The 10,000-nt window shown below is 39.9% G+C and overlaps 1 protein-coding gene across 2 annotated transcripts in view; it reads left to right on the top strand.

Annotated features, from left to right (window-relative positions):
* Positions 1 to 10,000, top strand: part of LOC146455322 (solute carrier family 23 member 2-like) — a 21,796-nt gene that overhangs the window by 7,663 nt on the left and 4,133 nt on the right. Inside the window, exons 1-10 of one of the 2 annotated variants that reach the window (XM_085094473.1) lie at positions 1,201 to 1,306; positions 5,323 to 5,418; positions 6,019 to 6,176; positions 6,278 to 6,387; positions 6,487 to 6,566; positions 7,060 to 7,216; positions 7,454 to 7,478; positions 8,210 to 8,330; positions 9,017 to 9,173; positions 9,900 to 10,000. The exon at positions 9,900 to 10,000 is cut by the window's right edge and continues 153 nt beyond it. In XM_085094473.1, the coding sequence (XP_084950599.1) occupies positions 1,268 to 1,306; positions 5,323 to 5,418; positions 6,019 to 6,176; positions 6,278 to 6,387; positions 6,487 to 6,566; positions 7,060 to 7,216; positions 7,454 to 7,478; positions 8,210 to 8,330; positions 9,017 to 9,173; positions 9,900 to 10,000 (1,044 nt within the window). In that variant the 5' untranslated portion in view covers positions 1,201 to 1,267. Of the gene's footprint in view, positions 1 to 1,200; positions 1,307 to 5,322; positions 5,419 to 6,018; positions 6,177 to 6,277; positions 6,388 to 6,486; positions 6,567 to 7,059; positions 7,217 to 7,453; positions 7,479 to 8,209; positions 8,331 to 9,016; positions 9,174 to 9,899 lie in introns of those variants that run through there. The other variant, XM_085094472.1, reaches the window with a different exon arrangement.

Genomic DNA, 10,000 nt, shown 5'->3' with positions numbered 1-10,000 from the left:
CCATAACAGAGTCATAACAGCAGCTTTGAGTAAATTACACATGTTAAAGACTGCATTAAAGTAGACAATATACTGTTGAACTAGATCGATCACCATGCATATTTTTTTGAAGCACGGAAAAATCATCATTAGCTGAGTGAAGGCGGTTACAGGGCAGTGTCTAGTTGCAAATGGACTATTTCAAAACAGATTTAAGTGTCTAATAAAAGAGAAAGTTTAGTTTGATCAGAACAAAAGGAAACTTAATTTGAAAGGAAAATGCCGGATTCCGTGCCTAGCCTTGCTACTCTTGTTCGTGAGTCACCAAACCTGTGCTGTCATCCTGTCAGTTCAGAAAATACAGTATCCTTGGCCAGTTCCAAGAAGTGATACTACTTGTTTTCTAATGTCTTGCACATTTATACATTTATATATCCAGTACGCCGCTTAACTGGCACGAACATACTGTAAGGTGGCACTTTGTTTCAGAAGGACAAGTGATGGAAACAGAAAAATGTCGTATTTCCTCTTCAGTACTTGGAACTATGAGCTGCAACGCAGGAGTCGAGAGGATCCGGAACAACAACAAGAAATTGCATTCCGATAGGAGCGCTCCAATTGAGAATTTAGAACTGATCAGAACTGGTCATCTCCGGTCTTTCATTTGTTTATAATAACATTATAACATTATAAACCGCATTCCCGTAACACAATCAATAAACAGCACCACGGAAAAGCACTGAAAAGACCGCCCTCATAGTTTCGTTTGAATGGTCACAATTTAAGATTTCATCCATCTTGTATAGTTTAATCGGTTTTAAACAAACAGCACCACAGGAAAGTTCTGCTCTGTGGTTGGTATAAATAGCCTACAGACACAAAAGTTACTGCAACATTAACTCTACGTAGGCTGGGGTGAAAGGGGTTCTTTATGATTTTTTGGATCAGCGCTTTTCGAGATCATTCGGGGAGGGGGTGGGGTTTAACCTCAAACAAAGGGGTTTACTGCACGCTCCGCCCGCAAGAGTCGCCTTTCATCCTTTTAGTACAAGAAAGGGAAGGGAAATTAAACCTACTGGGCGTTATCATTCTTCCTACCACAACCGGATGTGAAAGCCTTGTATTTTCGTTAGTTTTGTGATGTTAATGACCTTCCAGTGGCCTTGAGCAATAATATTACGCGCACGATATCTAATTAAACCATAGACCGCCGTATTTGCATTTCACAATTCATTTACTGCAATCGGCTGCGCGGATTAGCAAGTGCTTTTTATAAAGTACAGAGGTAATGGCCGACCAGAATTCCCGTGAAATCAACGACAACACGGTGAGATTTGTATTGCTTTGACTTCAAATTCTATTGGAAGTCGTTTCAGATTTATGAAGATAAACTTTTCCATTGGTTACTGCTCATCTACAATCTGCAAAAAAAATGCATGCACCTATATACCTACGTTGCAACGAAGATAATGGGGATTAAATTGGACAATTTTGAGCCTGGGTTTCCATCAGCTATTTTAAAACACTGTCCATCAAACCTTTATGTTTGAAATGTAAGAAATACTACGATTTGATCACAATTTCCACATCAAAACTGAGGTCCAAAAAAATGAAATTAGAGCGAAACGAGAGGTACTAAAGATACCAAGGATATTTCCAAATATCGGTTCTGTATGTTCCACGGTACCGACAAAAAGGACAAAACAACAGAAATACAATATGCCGTTATATTCCTGCATCAGGCTTAGATATCGTTACTATCATTTTGTTAGTTTAGCACTGTTTTTGTAACTTTTTACCTGTATCCTTCTCATGTTATTGTTTCTCTTTATCTGCAGTGTTTTCTTTTGTTTATAGTTTATCTTTTTGTCTTAATTGCAAAAGTTATTTTGATCATTTCGCTTCTTTCAAAGAGTGCCATAAGAAAGAAATCCTTAGTTTAAACATTCAAACGAATCAGTGCTACTACAGAGCACAGCTTTTGTCGACGTGTCACGGTACATCATTCTCAGGAAACTTTCCCAGCTTTGCACTGCAACACTGCAAAAATGCGGTACATTTCGTGCTGAGTATGACAATAACATAACAAATAACACATTATCATTAAAAACGTTTTTATCATTGCGCCACACAAACACTCAGCTCTTTTGCATGCCCTCCACAACTCAGAACTCTGTCGTGCTTGGGTAAAAAGTCGAAGTTTACCATGGTGTTCTTGGCGTTGCTTCAGCAACACCGAACGTTTCGTCATTTTCGTGTGAGCAGGCGGGTATTTGTCGTTTGGGTAATATTCACAAAGGAAATTAATTTACAACAAACTTAATTGCCTTAAAGCAAGTCACTAAAGCGTCGCAAACCACAGCATATTCGTAATCTAAGATGAAGATAAACTTTCTTTTTGTTCAGTTGGCTCCTCTTCTATTTGCGAAAAAAACTAAAAATATAATGGAGATAGGTAATATGAGTTCAGTCTCTAATGGTGGACCGATATACCATAGTTAATTATGTATATACCAGGACAAAAATAGAGACTAAATCGGTTCCATATAAATATCGGTTTTATCCTTCTGTATCAGGATACAAGGTCTAAAACAAAAGACGGGAAAATAGACTACACGGACAACGTCTTTAAAAACAAAAGAAACGATTTTTAATCCTTCCCGCATCGTTACACCAGCTCAAAGCCAATATATCAGTTCTTATATATTTTAGTTTACCAAAGCTGCTGTAACTTTTTACTTGCATGGCCCTGTCATGTTATGCACCTTTTTGTCTTTTACTGTAAAAGTCATTTTGACCATTCGGTTTTGGATTCAAACTAGAGTCTCGTAATAACAAAGCCTAAATTTGGAGTCTGGAGAATAAATCCTTTGTTTCACCGTTCAAATAAGTCAGTGCTACGGAACATTTCTGGTAGTACGTCATTGTATGTCCAACATTCTCAAGAAACTTTCCCAGCTTTGCACTACAATACTTTAGGGCGGTGCATTTCGTGCTGAGTATAACAAGCGAGTTAATTGCCTTTCGTGACCTGGGCAGGAAAATAAACCTATGATATCTCTTTACAATCTCTTTATTTCGTCGGCAGCTTTTATGCTCCCAATTATTTTACGGAATAGGCCTTATCACGGTTTTCAATTCGACGCCATTTTGACGAGTAGGCAAACACGTCTTGAAATAACAGTGTTTGCTTGGAAATCCGATGTCAAAAATTTTTCATGAAACATTGCTTCTGAAAAATTCATGAATTGGAAACTTTTGGCACTAGGAGAAGGATTTTAAGAAAAAAATTGGAATTGGAGAGATGTAGCTGTGCCAGAAAGCGTCCAGTCGTGTTTGGAACTTTAGATACATTTTCCTGTATTTTTTTCCCGCGAACTATTTTTGGTAGCAGTTCACGGCTGGTTCGCTATACAGACAAATGTATGGAAAAGTCAAAATGCAACTAGACGCTTTCTAGCACAGCTACATTCCTCAGTTATTTTCTGTAAAATCCTTTGCATAGTGCGTAAAGTTTCCAATTCATGAATTTTTCAGAAGCGATGTTCAGTTTTATGAAAATTATTTGATGTCGGATTTCCATACAAACACTGTTATTTCAAGACGTGCTTGCCTACTCGTCAAAATGGCGTCGAAAACCGTGATAAGTCCTATGCATTAGTCATATCACTTCGAATTTATTGTTAAAATTAATGTACTCCAAACTTTTTTACACGGTTCAGAAGTGGCGTTGTGTTTTTAAAACCAATAATGATAGAAGCTAATGATTACCTATCTTTACACTCACTGTGGGTGTGGCGCGCGGATCTTTGCGATCTTTCCTTCATCCTAGAAATAACAAAAGACGGTGTGTTGTTTTCGCCGTTCAAGCCTTCAAGCGTTCACAGAATGCATTATTCATATCACTTCCAATTTAGTGTTAACAGTGAAATGTATAAAGCGGCGTTGATTTTCTTGAAATAAAGAGTAAAGGTAGTTGAAGTGGATGTTTTGAATACAAATTCGCGTTGATACTGTGAACAAATTACTTGCAAAAGACGATGTATTGTTTTCCCCCTCTAAGCAATTTAAAAATTAAGCCTGAAGGCCATCTCCTCCCATAATGATGATAATGATCGCGTCCAACCTTTGCCCAGAGTTTTCATGGCAGGAGCCTGTTTTGTTTGCGTCACTGAACGAACGGTAAGGGAAAATTTCTTTCTCTCCTGTAACTCATGTTACTTAATTTGCTTCAAACAACTTATTTTGTCAAATATCGTTATGTAGAACGTGACATCGATTAGGTTAACCCGCATGCGTGGTAGGATTTTAAAGTGCAGGGTGTAATTTCAAGTTTTCAGTAATCAAAACTTGGTGAACTCGCGCTTTACATCAATTCGAGTTTGACAGCAATCCCTTCTACATCTTTCAGGGAGTTTTCGTCGGCAAAATGTCAGCTCAAAATTTCGTAACACTAACACGGAGTCCAAGGGCAAATATCTCATAACAAATCCGAAATAAGGTCTCAGCTGGGATTTTCGTAAAGCCAACAACAGCTTGCAAATTTGGAAAATCACATTCCATGTCCTAAAACTTTCTACAACTGAAAATTTTGAGATAGAGCATCTGAACGGGTCACTACTATTAGGTTACACAAATATGTGGAAGTCCACCTGAAAACAAGAGACAACATTTTAAGTATTTAGCTTGTTCGGTACCGCTGATCTTTTTCTCTGGCCTTTGTAGCAAACAGCCAGCACCTGTTTAACAAACGTTAGCACGTCAAATGCGAGATTACCAACCCCTGAAAACTGCTGAGAAACTTGGTAAAGATAAACATTACTAGTACATCTATTTGTTTGCAACAGTTTGTCGGCTGTTTTTGCGATGTCTACAGGCACCAGGTCCGCCAACACGAATTTACACATTTCACTTTGTCCGTATGGACTCGACTAACACCAATTAATTGCGATAATGATCTGATGATGCATATAGCGGTAGAGAGCCAGAGTTTCAAGGGATATAACACCAAACTTTAGTATTACTTTTGAAAAAGGTAAAGACAAAAATATTGGTTCAATTTTGTTTAGTTCTAGTTTGTTTGTTTTAGTTCTCTGAAGCTGACAAAAGTTGCTTTGACTATGGATGGATGGCCAGGACAGAAATGTTCACGTTCTTCCATTTGTGCCTCTGAAAAATCTCTGAAACCGATTATGGATTGTTCTTCCTTTGAGTAAATCCCGTGATACCTTCTTGGTGTTCGAAAAGCATTCTGTGTGCGAAAAAGGTGTTTAGTCTTGGCAACGCTGTGACCCCTTTAAAGTTCTTTCTCCGTGACAACAGTGTTTGTTTTGTCTTCTTTAGGAAGAGGTAACTATGAAGGACAAGAACTCCTTAGGCCTGACTTACGCCATAGACGAGACCCCGCCATGGTACCTTGGACTTGCCCTTGGATTCCAGGTGAGTCCCAGTGAGATCATCTATCACTAAAACCAACACTAAGTAGACCCCATGAGATACTCCCTTATGTAAGGTATATAGGTATGAAATGCCCCAAGGTATGATATTTTAGGCGTTTCATTTGGTCCGAAAATGGGTATAGACTTGAACAATTTTGGCTTGACGTCTGCAAAAGGATATAAATTTTACAGACCAGTCTGAAAATGGTATGGACTTTACGGGCCACGTTTGAAAACGGGTATTGAAAAATTAAATATTTTGGTTTCTTAAATATGAAGAACCAGGTAGCAAAATTCCATGGAGTACCTCCCTAACCCGGGACACAGATACTCTAACCTGTTCATGGATCATAGACCTCAGTTGTCATAAGATCGTCTAGCGAAACCATGTAAAAGCCGCAGGTGAAAGGGAGGGTTCATAAACTTGCCGCAAGGGCTCCGACTATTAGCAGCTGTTTTCCATGAAATCGCCAACGTTTGTAATGATTAAGAGGTCGTCCGCGCATTGGCAATCGTTTGGAATTCAGTCTTTGCAATTTTCCCTTTAAATGGGTTTGATTGTGTATCGAACATTATTGATTCATTCATTTGTCCTTTTTAGCATTATATTACCATGTTTGGTGCAACATTGGTGATTCCTCTTATATTATCCAAACCCATGTGCTACGATCAGGATCCACTGGCTACCAGCGAGATAATCAGCACCATATTTTTTATGTCTGGCCTTTGTACGTTACTGCAAACCATCTTTGGCAACAGGTAATAAAAGTTCCACAAAGGTTTAGTTGAAGTTAGAAATGGTGTCTGGTCAATTTCTTTAAAAATGATAACCTCCACTTGACTCAATTTTTTTTTTTTAGGCTTCCCATCATACAAGGTGGTACCTTCTCGTTCCTTACTCCAACTATTGCTATCCTAAGCCTCCCTCAGTGGAAATGCCCCTCTACTTCACCTACACCAACAGTTGCAGGTAAATGATGATGATGATGATGATGATGATGACGATAGCGATGACAGTCATATCGTATTGGCACTGGCTAAGTGTTTTCTTTATTGTCTAACTTTTAAGGTGCAAACTTTTCCACGAGCATGACCACTAGCCCACCCACTATCGACTACAGTGAAGTGTGGAAACCACGAATGAGGGAGGTAAGCTGATTGCCAAATGATCCGTCAAACGATCACACACTAAAAATTTTGGGATAATATGAAGACGAATTTTTACCATCGTACCGATTTTCCATGATTCTGTAATGGTAATCGCCATGCGGCCATCTCCAGTAATTGTTCGCGATCTTCTGCGATCGACTACGATCATGAATTGAGTTTGTTGGCACTTCCGTGTTGACTCCAAGAGGTTTTTCTCCGAGTACTCTGGTTTTCCCTTCTCCTCAAATTCCAAAATTTCCAATTCCAATTCAATCTGAAGAATATCCCTACTAAATACACTGATACTTAAATGAACTGGATTTGTTAATATATTTATGAACAATGGTATATTTTTAGCTCGACCTCAATTCGATTTTCTGACTTATAGTTCCTCGTGTAAAGTCTTAAACGTTTTCAATTCCATTTAATCTCTTTTTACGTGGTTCAGATTTGATCTCGCCTTTTTCTTGTTATGTCTTGTTTTCCACTGTAGATCCAAGGATCCATTATGGTGGCGGCTTTGTTTCAAATTATAATCGGCTTCACTGGTTTGATCGGATTTCTTCTTCGTTTCGTTGGACCGTTGACCATTGCACCCACTATCACGCTGGTTGGGCTTTCGCTGTTTCAAGCTTCCGCCGATTACTCAGGTAACTGTCTTCACTCCAAAGTTGGTTCATCGGTGCTGATTGATAGGCAAACTAAGGTTTCTAATACGGTGACATCCTCACCAGGATGGTGCACCCTTTTGCTACTGCGCATGCGTTCTGCACATCTCAGGATGGTACGAGAAACTCAGGTTTCTTTAGGATCTTCCTTAACAATTGACTTTTCACACAAATCAAAGGCCTTACCATGTTGACCGTCTCATAAACATTTCTTTTCAGGTATCCACTGGGGAATTTCGGCAATGTAAGTGAGAATCACCATAGCAATATTTGTTTTATCTTAAGCTTTGGTTTCACTCAGTATCGAATAGCTTTTGTGTAGGCCTCTCACCCACATCGAGAAAATAAGAAATGCTGATTTGCGTAGCGCCACTGTGCCATTCCGAAGTTGAAAATAAAACTCTTTTATCGTGTTCAATGGATTATAGTCTCGCTCCAGGTGTAATAGATGAAAAGGTAACCGATCCAAGCCATTAAAAGTTCGCACGTATAATTTGTCTGTCACTCTTTTTATACAAACGGCAAACTGATAGGTATACCGGCAAAGATACAGCCGGTATGTCGTGAATTAGTTTACGAATACAACCGCCTCTTATCGTTTCCAGTCGCTACCCTCTCGAAAGCTTGTAGCGGTGGGGAGATTTGAGTGGAGGCTGCTAGCCGTGAATATAGCGTGAATTCACTCTGTCTTTTTCTGCTCTAGCCTGCGTGGCTGGCGGTTTTGTTCGCACGGGGTCAATAGTTTTGACAAGCGGCGAAGCCGCGATAGGAATGGGGAGGAGGCGGCTGAAGTTACTCTCGCGGCTTCGCCGTTCGTTAACGTAGCTCCGCCGCGCGAACCCGCGCGAACAAAACGGCCAGCTGCGCAGGCTATTTCTTCTGCAAGGATTAGTGGATTTAACCAGTTCAATTTTAATTCTGTTTGATGACTTGCTACATGCTGTCTTAAAATTTACCATTTATCTTTACCTCTAGGACCATTGTACTTATCGCAATCTTCTCTCAATACATGACGAATATCAAGATGCCTTTTCCCGCTTATTCAAGGAGCAAAGGAATTCACATGACAAAGTTTGCCTTGTTTAGAATGTTTCCGGTAGGTCATTCGTTATCACAAACACATTGAAATTTGGAAGGGCCGTTGGGTTTGGGCTAGAAAGAATTGTTCGAGAAAACACTCTTTTAGAGCGTTTTTTCGAATGTGTGTCGTAAAACCAAAACAAGGACAGTTGCTCCTACCAATTACAACAGACGCAAACATCACAATGAACCAATCAGATTTGGCATCAAATACATGGAACAAGCGTGAAGCGAGCGACGTGCAAGCGACTCACGATTGGTTTTGGTTTTGTTTCCCATTAGTTAAGAAAGTCTCTATTTCTTCTGCTGTTAGAGTCCAAAATGGAAAAGTAACGTGAAACAAAAGGTAGTGCGCGAAGTGTCAATCCTGTCATACAGCTTGGCTCTTTCGAGGTCCACTGAGTCATAATTAAAATCAGCCTTGTCTTGCACAGTGCGGAGAGCACGAAGTACGCATAAGAGCCTGGGAACAGCTTCCTGTGGCAAGACACCGCGTTTAGATTTTGCTGGTATGGCAGAAACGTAAGAAATTCGCGCCAAAATCTGGTAAGCGTCTGAAAGGCTGACTGGGGACAATGGATTCAACAGGAGCGAATCAACCGGACGCGTACCGCCTGTATGATGCGACATGTTTCATTGCATCATGCAACGTACATGACAAAGTTTAACTATTTTGATTGTATGCTGTTGTTTCTCCAACAGATCCTGCTTGGTATCATTTTATCCTGGATCATTTGCGCCATTGTGACTGCAGCAGGTGGATTTACTGATGACCCAAAAAATCCGCAATATGCCGCGAGAACAGATGCCAGATTATTTGTGCTGAACGATGCGAAATGGTTTAGATTTCCATACCCAGGTAAGTGAATAAAAAAAGTAATCAGGAGTACACGGTTACCGCGCGAGGCGACGCGCAGAACATGGGGTCAAAAAAAGGATGTGAATAATATAAGGCAGGTTTAGATAACATGGAGTAAGCGATAGTTCCTTTTATTCAAAGGCGATTTTCAAGATCCACGGGATACGTTAAGTTCTTCTATGAATCACCACAACTGCCAGCTCGTGCAAGTGATATCTGTGAAGTAAGAAGCGTTTCCCTCCTTAACCTTAGGTATTAAAAAAAGTATTGTTTCTAGGATTGTAAAGATCATTATAGCTTAAGGCTCCGTTCACACAGATCTGTCTTCTATCGCTTTCATTTAGGAAAGGAGATAATTAATCCACTGCTCAGTATATACAGTGGACGGTAGAAATGTGTAACAGCATAGCTACAAAGTAACCTTCCCATTGTTTTCAGTGGTTAAAGGTTTGACAGCAAAAGTAGATGAAACAGATGTGACTGGACAAAACATAACAGGATCCGGTGCTTTTATTTTGTTGCGGTGGTCCTTCCAAACACAGTTACTGGTTTTTAAAAAAATGATGTGTTTTAAAAATGTCCTTTTGCAAGTAAAAAAAACTTGAAAACGCGTTTTAGTGATGGTGCGAACTGATGGCGCGCGATACCTTTCCTTATTAACTTCACCTGATGACTCACTTATAATGAACATTCATCCAGGTTAATCACGTGTCTTTCTCTATAAAGGTCAGTGGGGGACTCCCACGGTGAGTGCCGCTGGCGTCTTTGGGATGCTGGCTGGTGTACTGGCCTCCATGACAGAGTCAGTTGGTGACTACTACGCATGC

This window comes from Pavona decussata, unplaced genomic scaffold (assembly GCF_977016875.1).
Source record: "Pavona decussata unplaced genomic scaffold, jaPavDecu1.1 SCAFFOLD_280, whole genome shotgun sequence".
NCBI lineage: Eukaryota > Metazoa > Cnidaria > Anthozoa > Scleractinia > Agariciidae > Pavona > Pavona decussata.
Note: the sequence above shows the minus strand (reverse complement) of the source record. Positions and strands in the feature narration are given on the sequence as shown.